We start from the raw sequence: 16,128 nt of genomic DNA, 5'->3' as shown, positions 1-16,128 counted from the left end.
ATGTGGCCGCCTTTACCGATCCGGGATCCTGTGCAACGGCGTATTTCAGAATCGGTTCAATTCAAATGCCGATGTTTTGAACTTGCGAGAATTGATTAGGCCTATAGTTCTTGTATACGATTGTCGGTCTCCGGCATTCTGCTGTGTCCGGCACTTGTGGACACTGAGCATCATAAATCCGCTGACTCAGCGGGAAATTCGAAGGTCTATGACATCAATGTCGCAAAATTCCAGTTGTAGAACTCCACTGCCTGTGGAATCACTTATATTTCCAACATGATATATAAAATGGCCCATCTTCTACTGAGTTCCCAGGAATCTTTCCAGCACCGAATCTATCATTAGAGGCCTGACTTGCATTCCTACCTTAAAAAGTTAAAACCATCTCATTATGACTCAAAACAAGAAAACTGTTGTCGTTATTGGTGCGACAGGCCTCCAGGTATGATTACCGATTCAATGTCTACAAAGTATTCTGGTTAATTCTCTTCTTTTTTTCTTAGGGAGGCTCTGTTGTCCGAACACTTGCAAGATCCCGGGATAGGTACAACATCCGTGGTCTCACCCGAAACGTCTCCTCCCCCAAAGCCGAAGCCTTGAAGGGACTTGGTATCGAAGTGCATCAAGCGGACGTCGATGACGCCGAAAGTCTCCGCCGAGCCTTTGAAGGCGCTAACGCCATCTTCGCCATGACAGATTTCTGGCAGCACATGTCAGCTGCCAAAGAGGAAGAACAGGGCAAGCGCATCATGGATATAGCTGCTGATCTGCCTCACCTTGAACAACTCATCTGGGCGAGCTTGCCTGACGCTAGAGCTATTTCGAATGGAAAGTATCCTCACGTCTATCACTGGCAGAGCAAAGCAGCTGTGACTGATTACATTCGGACTGAGAAACCTGCTCTATGGAAGAAGACAACTGTCGTGCTATTTCCGAATTACTTTGAGAACTGTCTCACGCAGCCGCGGACTTATCTTCCAATCAAGGTTCGTAGTCGCATGAACCTAGCAGTCGATGAGCTGACATTGGTATCAGCAAGATGATGGGACTTATCTGAGATCCTTTGTTCTGCCTGAAACAACTCCGCTTCCAAATGTCGCCATCTCTGATACTGGAAAGTTGGTTCAGTATATCCTCGACCATCCTGATGAATGTCTCGAAAAAGAAATCGTCTTTTATTCTGAAGCTATCTCAGAAGGAGAAAAAATCAAGTCCATGGCATCTGGTAAGCACTCACCCTAGCTATATAAGCCATCAGCGAGAACGTTGGGTCACTGACTCTTTGCAGCATATGGCATCGACATACGCTACAACGAGCTCTCCTCTGATGAGTTCCAATCCATCCTCAAGAGCAAGATGGACGATATGTGCGCTTTGGACTTTACAGAGCAGTTGCTGATCTTTCGAGACTTTGGCATGATCTATGCTCGCCCTGAGTTCATTCAAGCTAACGAGGTAAGTTACTCTAAGGACCATGTATCTGAGAATCTGTCTTTCTGATATTCCATCTAGCTTCCCGGTCTTGATCTGATGAAGTGGGATGATTTCATGGCTGCCAACAATTTGGCGGAGTTTATGACGACTAGCAATTAGAATTATGTTCTAGCCAGCATAGAGATAATCTAAGCACCATTACCATCAAACATTACATGGGCATTGATCATCCCGTGAAACCAACGACCACCGGACCCCCAGGAACTTCTCCTTGGGCTCTTACTAAAAAGAGCCGCCTCAGTGATACGCAACGTATGTGACCAAACTCGTCGGACCACCTTGTAGGACCACAGATGTGCAGTGTCCAAGTCTCTAAGTTACCTTCTGCATCTATTCTGATGCTGGCAAGCCCGCGAGCCCGGTATGGCCTGGTTATAGGCACTAATATCAAATGAAATAACATCTTGGGCTGCTGTCGCTACATTTTCGATTCCGTCTCCAGGGGCCGAAAGTGCACAATCGTCCGACTCTTCAGAAGCGTCAGTATAACTAATTCACAAGGACATCAACAAAAGAAGGAGTTGACTTACCAACTACCCACTTAACACTTGCGCTATCACTGATTCCTCCTGACCTAGTGAGCATGTAGCTCGTTGGACCAGATTCAGGCTTATCGAGATTGAAGGGGAATTTGTCGACAGATATTGAGTATCCGAGACTGCCTTTATTGTTCTGACCGGCCACGTTAATCCCCGCCATGAAATTGCCTTTTCACCACCACTGATATTTGCTGGTTGAGGGAGTGCTCGTAACCCTAGACTGGGATCCAGCTGCGCCCAAATGCTTTGATGCAGATTGCTTGACTGGCGTGTGAGGGTTTACGAGGAAGCCGCTCTTATACAGCATACCCATTAGCGGTATATGACCGAGGGTGGTGTGTAAGAGATGTGACGGTGCATTACTGATGAATCAAATCTCTCGCTATATTTACAACGGCTGATGTGAGTTTGATCCCGTACCGATCCCGAATCCAGTTCAGTCTTTCTCGACAATCTTGGACTTGTTGAAGGGTGCTTTGTGGACTTGCAATGATGATAGCAAGTGGCCAGATAAGGCGATGCATGACAATGGCCTTCTGCTCCAATATGGTGAGTGGATTACCCCACTCATCAGTTTCGCCCATAAGGTACGGCAGGAGAGTACAGATTGACGTGATCAATCTTTTGATTTGGGCTTCAGCCAACGGCATTGACGTCTCGGCTAGGTGCGTCTCTGGTGTTGGCTGCTTGCTGCGATAGTCGACCCGCACAAGAGTGCGACAACATGACAAGAAACTATTAAAGAACAGTATCAAAGTCATATTGAAGCCACACCCTAGACAAGATATCCACCTGGAGGTAGTTGCTGAGCCTTTGTTACGGACCAGTCGCGTATCTTCTCTCTGCCAGGTCCTCCATTCGGGCGGTAGTGCGCCGGCAACTTCGACCATATCAGATTGTATCTTCATGGCCTCCTGTATGACCGAAAGAAGCTTCTTACGCTGCAGAGTGGGGCATTTTTCCGGTACCCCCGACGATGAGAACTGCTTCGCCCGACGATGGAAGTGGCCAATACGTGTAGCAACAAGTGAAAGACGAATGTAAAAGTTGTGCGTGTCTAGGCCGGTGTGGGGAATCGCCAAGCAGTCGAGGGCTTTATCTGCGGTAAGCGATGGAATTTGCTGTTTGTTCCGTCAGTACACAGAGATGGAGTAGGGAATAGCGATGAACCAAGTCTGAGAAGATTATGCCATCAATCTTACTCTTATGGATGTTATTGAGCAGTCGTTGGCCAGCGATTTCGTAAATTCTGGCAATACCAAGCATGTGGTATGACTTCTTAACAAGACTGTGGGAATCAATGTCCTTGAAAGTAGGTCAATCCCATTGCCTAGGCGTTGTTTTAGCTTGAGTGACGAACCTCAATCATACCCAGTAACAGTATCGACATGAGCGTCTCGTCGTTGAAGCTCCTCGATGTAGAAGTTAGATTTCTGTTGATCGCCCGCACCGCGGTATTGTAGTAGCCACACGCCATGGAATAGAGTCTGGACGACTTATAGTGGCGTGACAGACACAAGGAAGCGGCGGCGATAGTGGTCTTTCGGAGACACGAGTCGTGAGGAGAAGACTGGTACATGCCCTGCAGAGAATCGAGATGCCCTCCAAAGCCATTCATCCCTAGCTGGACGCAGTCTTCTCGTAGGAAATAAGCGATAGCCTCATCCTTAAATGCAGGTGGTGGCTGGCGTGTTATTTTCGGATGTGAAGAGAGGTCGTTGGTTGGAGGACGCGGATGATTCGCGACTGGTCGATATTGCTTCGAGACGCCAGCAGCGGGATCGTAGACCCCGCTATTCTCTGCTGTTCGAAATTGCTCCCTAAGCGGCCGGCTATAGCGAGGTTGTACGGTGCGATATAATTGATACCGCTGGCATCCTTTTCTCTTGCCGTCACACTGTTCATAGGAGTCGACTTGTTAGTATGGCATTCGGCCGATTAAATTGTTACAATACCTTGGTCTTGTGCTTGGAACAGTGGCTACAGCTTGTGCTAAGAGGGAAACTTATGGCCTGGACGACTTGATCAGAGTAGTAATGACTCGGCTCGGCTCGTTCCGAGGGAGTGGAGTCCCCTGTCTTGAGCTTTGCTTCCATTGTAAGCCAGTATGGACAGGCCGACTCGATCGTTATACTGGTTCGAGGAACGTGTCACTATGACTAGCTGGGCCTTTGACCCAAAAGGTCATCAATACAACGCAAGAAAGAACGAAAAGAGAAGATGATCAGACCGAGGAGAATCTTTTCTGGAATGAGGGACTAAATCCTACATAACAAACACAAATAAAGTGTCGGTGAGATTAGACTTTCCGGCCCGTCCGCGTAACGTCTGAGCGCATACTACCTTAGCGGTCCAGATAAGCACTGAGGCAGCCCTCCTTTTGTGGCATAAACAGTATGCATGGCGTGGAAGCTTCTCGCGCCTGAGACACAAAAGGATAGTGATTTGATATGGGCCGGTAGTTCTACCCAAAGGAATTTGTAACAATAACTGAGGTATGGCATTATCTGTTTTACCTCAAATGTCAGGACATCTATGGGTCAGATCAACCTGACCGTATATACGGAGTATATTAGCCTGATTTCCCTTATCCGACGTAGGGCTAGAAGCAATTAATATTAACTTCATCAATTTAAATTAATCTCTTTAAGGTCTATCAAACCTCATTTGTTTGCTCACTTCGGTGTGAATTAGGTGGACGTTGCATCATAGCTCATGGGATGCTTCTGCTAGTTGCGCGATTTCTTCCCTGGTTATGTGGCCGACCTCATGCCCACGTCATCTTGAGGTCCCGGAAGGGCACGGGTACCTGTGGTCATTACGCAAGCGTCGATGGCTACTGCGGATAAGTCGCGTCTTTAGATTACTCTACAGTCTCTACCATCACTTTGAGGTATTTGTCCACGATGAAGTTCTGAACGAAATCAATGAAATACAACCCATATGCGTCGAAGCTCATCTCCACACTTACTGGCAACTGTATCCAAAATCATCAATATGGCGTGGCACACGTTGATATCGGCAGAATCAGCCCGTAGCCGTACCCAAGGTGTCGGGAAACCGGTAAGGCTAGTATGAATTAGCGCTGCTTAATTAATTTAACTTAACCTTTTTGAGGTCTCTTAAATCTTACTCCGATTTATTTACGGTACTAGCTTTTACAAAGGAAAGTACTAACCCACTGCCTTCAGTGACAGGATAATATACGAGGATTTATACACGAGGATGACAAATCTGTTTAAGTTCAGGCTGAGGTTTGATAATGGGGTGCAGAAGTAGTCACCCCACCATTTTAGATTGCCCTTAAGGTGTGTTGGACTTGTAATTGAGGCGCCAACGGATCAAGCAGTAGCACTTTGAAGAAGATACCGACAAAAATAAGTGACGTTACCGTAAAGATGTCACAACAATTGATATTCCGGGCGAAGACACAGCTTCCCAATAGCTCTATATCGCGACACAGCATGATCGGTGACTACGCATAAGTTATGACGGGCTTCCGAACTAGACTCGTCCGATTCTGTCCTTCTCTACAATTCTCCTTTTTGAAGGATGCAAGACTTGAGAAAGTCGAGTGCGCGCACTTTTTTTTCTCATCAACGTATGTGTATTAACCCCCGTCCTTGTTGTTGCAAGTATAATGACGATACTGATTGATGATCCAGGGGTTGACGACGCCGTACTTCCGGTCGATGATAGCTAAGTATCCTGGTCAGGAGCATGGGCCGCAGAAAGAGGCTAGCAAGGCAAGATAGTCATAATCCGTTTAAAAACCTTATCCAAAGATTCAAAGACATCGCCGACCGACACGTCCATAGTCTGTTCATCGACTCTTGTGTCCCGTGGGGCCTCTTTCCAACAGGCCCTAAACGGGCTGAAGTCGGACTGCTGAGCACTTTGGTGTAATTGATAGCTGATAGCCTGAGGTGCTGTGGGCAACTGAATCTGATGTCGAGGTACTTGCGGATTCGTCTTGACACGGATATCGACGCCGTTTTCCCAGCCGACCTTATATAATCTGGTAAGCGGAGAGATGTCATTCTCATCGTGTGGAACCTGAATAAAGATCGCCTTCAGAGATGGAAGCTTGTTCAAGAGCAGTATGCGTATCAAGATATCCTCCCCCATTTCCATGGCGTAATCTCCGTGGTAATTCCCAGCATCAGGACCTCGAGGCAAGGAGGGAGAAAACCTGCGATGAGCTCAGCACAGTCTTGATGCTACTGGCATCCTTCCAAATTTCTCCCACTTCCTACAATTCCCCCTAATCCCCCCCACGGAAACTCATAGTAAGCAAGTGTTAGGAAATCACCAATGTCGGCGTGAATCTGGTGCAGCTTTATGCACTCATACACCGGAATCTCATCGCCAAGCTGATACAGTGCGCAACGACATCCTTGGAGTTCGAAAGCATCGTATATAATGATTGAATGTCACAGCCGCTGATTTGGCAAAAACCGACGCTGCTATTATAAATAGGATATGATTTCAGAGCTCTCGGTGCTGCACCTAGCTCCATAGTATTCTCGTAGTCGCCAGTGTCTTCGACATATAGAGTGTCGACGGTGGGACATCGTGCCGTCAGGGCATCGGCTGCATTTCGAAGGCTGATCGCAGTTACAGAGTCGAGTGTACCATATTTCCAAGATGGCTGCTCTTATCAGAATCGTCGTCACCATCGATCTTAGAGTGGTCCTGTGCTCGCAGTCCTCGGAAATACAAGGGTCTGGTGTTTGGGAGCTATATCAAGCCTCAGAAATAGCTACGAGGGTACCAGACATGTATAAAATCGTCGTTAATACAAGTCTCTGATGTTAGGCCTACGGCAACATCTTGGAGGCCTCAGAGACCTAGAGGCCACGAGCTATTAATCCAACTCCTTCCCATGGCAAATGTGAGGTAATGGAGACCTCGGCGGCTGTGGTATGTAAGATGCTGCCTTGATTTCCATGGCAAAGTCTTTGCTTACCTTTTAAGCTTGTTTTGCTGATTGTACATGAACTTTAGGCTTTCTAGCCGAGGCTATAGGATAATAAGCAGTATCTGCATGAAGCGATTGCAGCCTCGCTCAAACTCGATACGTGCTAAGTCCACCAAGTCCTCTAGTAAGCCCAGTTCCTCCTACATAACCATTAAGTAATAAGCTAGTTCATATCAAGGAATTACCCACTACAAGCGTGGCGCTTTTAAAAGGACATGCCATTGTATTTGCCTTGGGTCTCTAGCCTGCTCAGCTGCTTTCCGTAACGACCAAGGTCGCCATTCGGTCCAGTCCCACGCCAGCCCCCAGAGCTTAATATAATAAACATGCCAGGCATCGACGTGGCTGGTGATACCAGAGGCGCTGCAAAGAAGGATTAGGATAATAGAGGCCTTATTATCCAAGATATCAGAGAATTTGCAATAAGCTTCTTGGTAATAAGTGAGAATACTTTTTTCGTACTTGAAGAGATAAGTGCATACGCAGGCCAAAGTTTGAGTGAGTAGATAGGTCAGCAAGGTCAATGATGCGTGTGATAAGCTCAGTTGGCAGACTTAAAAGTACAAAAGTGGGCATTTTTGAGTAGGTATAGCTGGGAGAATAATATTTTTAGGACGAGGGTTAGGAAATGTTCTAGGCTGACGGTGTCTTTAGATCTCTCTATGTATTCATCTACCAATGAGGAGAATGTCATCTGCCATTAGGCAGCTAAAGCCAAGAAATATCCAGCTGACAAAGTTCTGTTAGCCTATGTGTCAGGTGACAAATAATAGCATGTAGTTATATATCATTTAGGCAGAAATAGGGTCGTAACACGTTGTGGAACATTGGCTTAAAAACGATTATTGGAAGCTCTTTTAACTGCTGTGCGTTCATTACCTGAATATTCTCACTAGTAGCTCTATCCTCATTCTGCTTCTAAAGCAGAGAGGATTATACAATTTCAATGTCCCTGACAATAGAATATGAGATTAAATAATAAAATAATCTATTTAAACTAGGTCCGGCTCTCTAAATATTATTGCTAGACTCTAAGAGGCATTATATATACAAGAACTGGTTTGCTTCTGTATCAAATAATCCGTTGACTTCGTAATTAATATAACCTATTGTTACCACTATACTTATAATACACTAAACTGCAGTAGGAATCTGTACATAAGCCCTCCACAATGGATCTGCCATTAACCTGTCCATCGACGAGTCCTCGACTCCAACCCATACTTCACACCCTCCTCGCTTAGGATCAGGAAGCACAACCTGCACGCCGTGCATCAGCCCACAAGACGGTGGTCGTAGAGCCTTTATGTTACCACCGAAAGCATTACCCCACTCAAGGTCATAAAAAGGAAACTCTCTCCAGGATGTCTGAATGATATGATTTCCTGGCATGTCCAGTAAACAAGTTGGCACAAGACAGCTCACATCGTCAAGGCCGTCAACAATAGTGTCTATCTCCCCCAGATAAACATTCTCGGCTTTTTCAATAGTACTATGGGATAACTGCGGCCTATAAGGTTAAGCTTTAGGATATAAATACAGATAATAAATAATAATATAATATTTTCCCTTCCCTGATATAAGCTTTTACTTATAAGCTTTTATAAAGACTAATAAATCTTATTATAAACCCTGGGGTATTGCAAAGGGAAGAGACCAAGAGGTATATAACGGGTTTCAATAGCACGTCTCACGAGGATAGCTAAATCGGCCAGTGAAGCCTCGTGGATAACCTGGTTGAGATCTAGAACGGCCGGAGCAAATCCAAAGATATTACCAAGGGTGTGTTTCTGTATGGCACATCCAGATCGTCGGCGTAGGTCAAGAGCAATTGCGACTTGCGATGGGCCCCCAGAACCAGGAGCTTCTGAACCAAGAGACCCTTTACAAGGTTTCAGCCTTTCTGAGTGCTGAGCGGCCATGGTAGATCTCCATATTAACGCCGTCAAAGCATCAGTGGTAGATGTCTTCAATATCTTTGCGTTCTTGGGTGAAGCTTCCGCCTTGAGGGCTATGAGGCTCTCGGGTGACAGATACCATACGTGGCCGTGGTGAATATCTTTCGCCATCAGGGGCGTTAATTCGCTAGGACTTGACTCGAGTATGGTGTACTCAGGGTGATCTAAGCACATTTCCTTGGTACTTCCGGACACCTTGATGACCCTTTCACGGTCCTCCGAATGAACCTCAGCAGGATCAGTGATTGCTAACCCTTGAGCACGTCGAAGCTCTTCCGAAAGGACCTCTATAAACTTGAACACAGTAGTCTGATCGCAGCAAACATGTAAGAGAGACATGTTGAGAAGGAGATCACCGCGGATGAAGTTGGCCTGCATCAGGGAAACAGTGACACGATCTCCGGGCTGAGGCTATTCACCACGCAAGCCACGGGTGCAAAATCTGTCGGGGTCAAGTGCAGATGATGGATAATCTTGAGCTTTGAGTTCTGCAAAGCTGGGACAAGCGCTATCAGCTCGAAAATCCTTGACAGTAAAGTCGTTGAGGTCTTCATCGCCGTAGTGCCGAAGCTGAGACATGCCAGCGCGGCCCTCTCCAGCAGGGATAACTTCGCAACCAATAAGAGGAACATTGCTTTTCAGGTTGCGATAGCCGAGCCTTAACATTCCCACCAGTTCTTCTATACTATATTCTTCCGGAAGCTCGAAACAGAATATGTTTCGTACCCAGATATTTGGTCCAATCTGCTCAGTTTGCAAGAGAGGAGGGGCCAGGTCAAGTAGATGCTGGGTAGTCATCTCGAGACTGTTTTTTCGGCGGTCTTTGAAAAGAATGGGCAAAGACTCCTGATCAGCGATAAGTGTCTGTGTCTTTGCGAGCACGGGAAAAAGACGATTCAAAGCGAATTGAAAAGAGAGAGCTGGAAGGGGTGCAGGTTGGAAAATCTTTGCATGTTCCATGGTCTTATGGGATTATTTTGTTCCTCTTATGATACAGAGACTGATAAACACAAACACTAGAGTAAAGGGACGGTGCGTCCCGTGTGGGGAAAGGGCTCCCCTTCTCTGTCGAAGCTTAGCGCCTTCCTTATCATGATGCGAAGTGATAGCGACAAATGCGAATTGGCAGTACTGGGATTAGATTCTGTCTGCCGATTTACACTCTCAGCCACAAGCCTCAACTGAAAATAAGACATCTTGGCAGCTCTGAAAGCTGCAATTACCCCCGGACTTGCCGGGCTTGGTTATCTTTCGTGGACTGCAACTCATCAACGTTGCCTATGGAGGAGATATAGTGCAGGATATCGGACCAGGTACGGTTCATAACAGTGACGCGGAGAATGCAGTCATGGTTACTCACCCCATCTCAATCGAGCCGGAGACGCATCTTTACATGCTTGTGGCAACTAGACTCTAGAACTCCGTTTCGGACACCATCAAGCGGTAAGCCGCGTGGGGCAAGAACTTCGTGCTACTGCTTACACTGAAGATGGCATCGTGGGGGCTGATTGAAGGGCTACATCGATACTGCTGAATACGGTAGGCGCTAAAAAGTTGGACGAAATCAAGGCAATCTCGGACTGGCCGACATACCAGAAGCGTATCAAGTCACAGCTTATCCCAGCAACCACCAAACTACTCATCAATATCGATTAGAACCTAAGAGTAGCACTCCAAGGCAAAATGATTCATTGCAGACATCTCTTTGGCCAAAACATAAATAAGTTTCGTCATCGGTTCTTCTTATATAACAGGACAATGGTAAGAGAAACTCCACCATCCAGGTGATAATGTGTTTTCCCCAGGAGCCACCAGGGAGATTCTGTGGGTCTCTACCCTAATTGATCGAAATGTACAGCTATGACTTACAGGAACTCCTTCTTCCCCAGCTCTCACTTCCTCCGTTTTATTCTCTTCTACTCCTTCTACCTTACGTTTCGTACCAATCTGCTCCACTAAGCCAAGGCAACCAGGCTATTCATGCAAGTCTTTCCTAGTTTAAGTACCGTGGAGAAAGTTGGATCTTAATCATCAGTCTGGACTTTGTATCGTAGTCATTACGACCCCAGTAGTTCTCCCAATCTTTTCCACGTTCTCGTCCCTCAAGTGTGCGGCCGCTTCGTAGGCCAGTCGGTAAACATGTATTGCATCTGAAAAGGGCAAGCGACGGTCTGTCCAGCCCGTGACTCTCCTCAACTTCTGTGAGCACGTCCATTGCGGGAAACCAACCACCATTGCCAGTGACGAATCTTCATCAGGTTTCAAGTCTTTGAGGTCCACATATCTTATTCCTCCTGCAAGCCCATACTCCTTTACAATCGCATCAAGAATCTTTTCTGCTGTTTCAAAACTCTGAGACGAGATATTGAATACCTCGCCTTCGACAGTTTCTCTTGGTGCAGACGCGATAGCGACGTAAGCTTCAGCGCAGTCATCGATATGCAGTTCATGGCATATCCAATTAGGCTGAGTTGGCGCGATGAGGAGTTGCTGATTTGAGTCTTTATTTGACGCTGCCCTGGAGCCGACTCGAAAGCAGGCACTGTAATAACTTGAAGCTCGGCCGTATACGTTAGTCGGTCGAACGAGCACAGCTGCAAATGCATCGGAATTTTGAAACAGCTTCGGCGTGTTTTGTACTCGGGGAATAGCAAATGGAGGAGGGTGGAGAGGTGAATGCTCATCGTGCGGCGTCAAGTTGGGGTCATCAGCAAAGTGAGGTCCAACACCATAGTCCTTGCTTCCTGCAGTAAAGATCACCAGAGGATGAACACCATTGGCCAAGCTAGATATTGAAAGGGTTCGAAGGAGCGTGATAATATTGTTGAAATGCGGAGCATAATTTGATATGTTCTCTGTAGCGGATACGATCACGTTCAGTGTTGGTGGAAGGGCATCGCTGATCGCGCTGTGCGAGGCAATGTCATCGATAGCGCCAACCACTGGCAGTATTTCTTCAGCTGCGAGCGATGTGATGGACTTTGACGAGCGAACTAGACCGTACGTAACCCACCCAGCACGCACAAACGCACAGGCCACGGCTCTGCCGATGTAACCGTTTGCTCCTGTGACTAAAACTGTCTTGGTGTTCATGCCTGCCGATTTTTGGGAACGCAATTCCGTCACATAAGTCGATCGAGGACAGTAGTGCACTGCTTGGTGATGAAGCCTATCTCTTTAAGGCATTCATTGAAGTTACATCATTACTAATGCCATCCATGAGAATCGGTGTAATAAGAGACCGAGATTATAAATCAGCATGCAATCGCCAATCCATCGAACACATACACATAGATTAGACTTGGCAGCGTTAAGCGTTATATTTAATGAAGGACTGAGCTTTCTCATCGCAGTTACAAATACAGCTGAGAGCCTGGAGGATGTGTCTTGTCTCAATGGTCTGGGTCAGAAGATGCTGCCGCTAGTCCTTTGTCGCATTAGCCAAGTCAACTTTTGCTCCTTTGCCAACAAACATTTGACGTGCCTTTGTCATACAACATTCGAAGGTACACCGAGCCCCTCAAAACATTTATTCAGGTCGCTGATTGTGGCATTTCGCTCTGGAATCATATTCCCAATGCAGGACGTCACGAACCCCAAAGCATCACGTTGTGATATTTTGGCGTCAAACTGTTGCGCTAGTAGATAGCGTTCGGCGATATTGCCCTCAAAAGCGGCAAAAGTCAACCAAAGGACGACACCAGTTGTAGCCCACAAGACGAAGAAGCACCACACAAATGCAAGGGAGGTTAACTCAATTGCCTCATTTTGGGCCAGTGGTAAACGGAGTCCATGCCGAAGTACGACCAAGGAGTCTAAGACAAGCTATATTAGACAGAGTGGTTAGTGAATAACTCGGGAAGCGGCATTGCTATATTTCGGCATCGAGATGGATGGAAGCTGAAAACCTTTCATCAAAGATGCTGGGAACAAAGAAAAAAGTGCCTCCTGCTGGATAAGGCACCCGTAGAGTATCTGTATACTTACGCCTATGAGAAGAACAACTCCAATATTTGCGCACACAAGGGTCAACGAGGTGGCGCTAAGTCCGAGGACATCACGTCCACTAAAGATGTAGCGTAAAATAATGATGAATATGGCGACCATGGGAAAGATGATGATGGCAAAGCGGATAAGCCCCGGTAAGGCCCAGTAGACCCTGGCGATAATATTTCGTCCGCGTTTGGGCAATCGAGTGTATTCAATCTGACCAGGTTTGGGAACTTGGAGCTGTGATTCAAAGCGAACGTGTCTCTTGTCGTTCGTTTCAAGGCCCACCGGATCTTTCAAATAATCCAACTCTTCAGCTTCGTAAGGTCGGGTAACGCCTCGGGCTAGGCTTACTTTGGGTCCCATGTTGTTGAGTCACTGTATTATAGGAGTAGATTCAAGCTATCATCCGAGCTCGATTGATGAATGAGACGAGGGAAGCATGCCATTTATGTATTGGGGGCTTATTTTTAGAAGAAACGTCAATACGCACGTGGCTCAACAGCTACGTAATATTGAGCTAGACCTAAAACTGCTAATTTTGGTCCAATTCAGCCTTGTCGCAGGTTTGTTTCTGATACCGGCACTCGACGATCCACTCCGGAGTCAAATCCTCATAACATTACTGGTCGCCCTTCAGAACACACAGACAAGCTTCGGCAACGTCGGATTTCAGCCGTTGCCGTTCTGCCGAACAAGTGTGGCAGCTATAGGTATTTGACATCTGACTTGTAAACATAGACTCGAAGCTGCAAAATGCGAAGCCAAGCCCATTGTTGAAACTTCAGTGCTCATACGGAGTACTATCAAAACCGAACCTCTACACAAAGCCGAGAATTGCTGATTAGAATGTAACTCTGTCCTACCTTGATAACCATCACCTACCCCCTCTTCCCACACGAAACAGAGAAGAAGGGAACCACTTTCCGACACCAGATGACCCGCAACAAACACCTACCAAAATGTCCCATGAGAAACCAGCGGACGGTCGTCGTCATCAGCAGCATCAACAGCAGTCATCCACAGGCCTGGAGACTATGGCTGCACTTACAGACCAGGTTTCACGTATGAAAGTCCAATCAGAGCATTCGACAACTGTCTCTCCTGTAACGTACGATGCCGTCCCAGCAGGCTCACCACCCTGCCCACAGGCCCGACGAATCGGTTACCCGGTGATATGGGTTCATCTCAAGGATACACCAGGCTACTTCATCTGTGAGGCTTGCTATAACAATCATATTGCGTCCTCATCATTAAGAAGCCACTTCGAAGCGGTAGAAATGACGGGCGACCCACCGGTGTCTTGCAGCTTCTGGTTGCCGCGAATAAAGAATGCCCTCTGGCCAGAGGCATTGCAAACAAACAACATAGAGAAGCTGTGCGAGTTCTTGAGCAGGCTCGTCGACGTGAGACCCTGCAACGCTGGCGCTGAGGTTGAACATAGTGTTCAGGCGATCGTATATCGCATGTCTGACAACGATATTGAAGGCTTCATCGCTTGTGAATCATGCTACGAGCTGTACGTAGCGGGTACCGCTTTTGAAGCTAGATTCTGCCGAGAAAGTCTGTAAGGCCCCGTTACTACAGTTTGTCATATGGGATACCCATACACTCGTCAGTCTGTGGCCAGGCTCGCTAAGCTCAATGACTGGGGTGCATTTGCGGTGGGAGCCTATGAGCGTCTAATACAACAAGAGTGTACAGGGACGGCTGTTCAGGCAGACAGTCGAGAGTGGCTTGCACTCTCTCCTGGCGTGGCGGATTTGTTCGCCACTTGCAAGACTTGCTACATGGACTTCTTGGTCAACGAGGCTTTTGCCAATGAATACATATCCTCGGTACCACCACCAGGCTCGTACCATCGATGGTCTTGCGCTCTTGGTCAATTATCAGTTAAATGGGCGCTGGAAGCTGCCATCTCACAGCAAAACCATGCTGTCTTTGTCGAAGCCGTCAGAACCATCAGCGGTCTCCAGGCTTGCACGTCGGCAGGCATCACAGATGGACGTTGGTTCACATTGGTCAGCGACTGTCCCAAATTCTCAATATGTCAAGGTTGTTATGCAGGCGCCATCAAGAGCAGAGGCCTAGATCATTACTTTGCCGAGATTTCCTTGCACCCTGAGGAGCTTCAGACTCCGATGTTATGTAGTTTCTGCCCGTCGGCGCCGCGATATGAACGGCTGTGTCAGAAGCTCTTCGAGGCCTACGACACGGGGAACTTCAATGCATTTTCCGACTTTGCGGTAAAGTTCTGTCGAGTCCCTCTTTGTCCACGCATCGGCGCTTTGCAAGACGCCAAGTGGTGGGGTTACGAGGGTTTACTCTTTTGCGAAGAGTGCTATTACGACTTCGTATCTGCGACGACCCTGGGTAATGACTTAACTATAAAGGGAGTTGTGTATAAAGAATATCAGATGTGTCAAATCTGGTCGCCACGGATGCGTGGAATATGGAAAGAAGTCTGTGAAGCCGGGCCGCCTAGATCTGCAGAGTCAGATAGCGCGCTAGAAGAGTTCAAGACATTTGCGGCTGAGAGAATAAGCATCTATGACCAGACGATACGGCAGATTGAGTTTTTGAAACAGATGCAGCAAATCAAGAATCGGGAGGCAGCATTTCAGGGAGTTTTGAGTGTACAGGATCAGGGGATATCAGCAATCGCGTCGTGGGGGTCCCGCGATCCTTATAAATATGGGAATAACTCCATAGGATGGTGGGACAATAGGTTTGGCGCTGAGGCAAGTAGGCGGCTTGAGGCTATGAGCAGTGGGTTCCGAGAGGCAAATAACATGTCACGGGAGATGATAGGGTTGAGAGATATTTGGGAAACTGTGGAGTAATTATGTCTATTTGCACATAGTGCAATACTTGGTTATGTGGTCATAGGGCCAGACTGTCACTGAATCGTCCGGAGGTGGTTATGCAGGCTCACGCGAGTATTTCCAATTTGCGAGATACGATATGGATTGAGTTATCTCTGAGCGAGAGAAGAAAGCTATCTAGATAAAAGGAACAGGCCCGACAAGAGAAGAAGAGAAAACAAACACATTCGAACAACCACAAGTACCGCCGACCTTCCATCAACCAAAACCTGCCCGCCTGTCATTCTCAAAGTAGATTACACGAGAGAAGACTTGGCTGCTGTTGCCCTCCTCCAGAATAT

The 16,128-nt window shown here is 47.1% G+C and overlaps 6 protein-coding genes across 6 annotated transcripts; 2 read left to right on the top strand and 4 right to left on the bottom strand.

Moving 5' to 3' along the window:
* Nucleotides 1–391: 391 nt before the first annotated feature.
* FSUBG_5816 (uncharacterized protein) lies at nt 392–1,593 on the top strand (the record flags this gene model as incomplete). Its single annotated transcript, XM_036683953.1, has 5 exons — nt 392–442; nt 504–986; nt 1,036–1,225; nt 1,289–1,455; nt 1,513–1,593. 5 exons carry the CDS (start codon nt 392–394, stop codon nt 1,591–1,593), a joined length of 972 nt encoding a protein of 323 aa, XP_036538600.1.
* A 218-nt stretch (nt 1,594–1,811) lies between these two features.
* Nucleotides 1,812–4,129, bottom strand: FSUBG_5815 (Arginine metabolism regulation II; the record flags this gene model as incomplete). Its single annotated transcript, XM_036683952.1, has 7 exons — nt 1,812–1,963; nt 2,025–2,068; nt 2,454–2,768; nt 2,826–3,154; nt 3,204–3,338; nt 3,394–3,930; nt 3,989–4,129. The coding sequence occupies 7 exons, from the start codon at nt 4,127–4,129 to the stop codon at nt 1,812–1,814; spliced, it is 1,653 nt and encodes a 550-aa protein (XP_036538599.1).
* Nucleotides 4,130–8,624: 4,495 nt separating this feature from the next.
* Nucleotides 8,625–9,350, bottom strand: FSUBG_5814 (enoyl hydratase isomerase family; the record flags this gene model as incomplete). The annotated part of the gene is made up of 1 exon (XM_036683951.1): nt 8,625–9,350. One exon carries the CDS (start codon nt 9,348–9,350, stop codon nt 8,625–8,627), a length of 726 nt encoding a protein of 241 aa, XP_036538598.1.
* Nucleotides 9,351–9,383: 33 nt separating this feature from the next.
* Nucleotides 9,384–9,932, bottom strand: FSUBG_5813 (enoyl hydratase isomerase family; the record flags this gene model as incomplete). Its single annotated transcript, XM_036683950.1, has 1 exon — nt 9,384–9,932. The coding sequence occupies one exon, from the start codon at nt 9,930–9,932 to the stop codon at nt 9,384–9,386; it is 549 nt and encodes a 182-aa protein (XP_036538597.1).
* Nucleotides 9,933–11,003: 1,071 nt separating this feature from the next.
* On the bottom strand, nt 11,004–13,328 carry FSUBG_5812 (NAD dependent epimerase dehydratase; the record flags this gene model as incomplete). The annotated part of the gene is made up of 3 exons (XM_036683949.1): nt 11,004–12,141; nt 12,568–12,797; nt 12,960–13,328. 3 exons carry the CDS (start codon nt 13,326–13,328, stop codon nt 11,004–11,006), a joined length of 1,737 nt encoding a protein of 578 aa, XP_036538596.1.
* Nucleotides 13,329–13,924: 596 nt separating this feature from the next.
* FSUBG_5811 (uncharacterized protein) lies at nt 13,925–15,805 on the top strand (the record flags this gene model as incomplete). The annotated part of the gene is made up of 2 exons (XM_036683948.1): nt 13,925–14,481; nt 14,593–15,805. 2 exons carry the CDS (start codon nt 13,925–13,927, stop codon nt 15,803–15,805), a joined length of 1,770 nt encoding a protein of 589 aa, XP_036538595.1.
* Nucleotides 15,806–16,128: the final 323 nt, after the last annotated feature.

This window comes from Fusarium subglutinans (assembly GCF_013396075.1).
Source record: "Fusarium subglutinans strain NRRL 66333 chromosome Unknown NRRL66333_c0000059, whole genome shotgun sequence".
Taxonomy (NCBI): domain Eukaryota; kingdom Fungi; phylum Ascomycota; class Sordariomycetes; order Hypocreales; family Nectriaceae; genus Fusarium; species Fusarium subglutinans.
The sequence above is the reverse complement of the archived record's forward strand: the minus strand, read 5'-3'. Positions and strand labels throughout refer to the sequence as shown.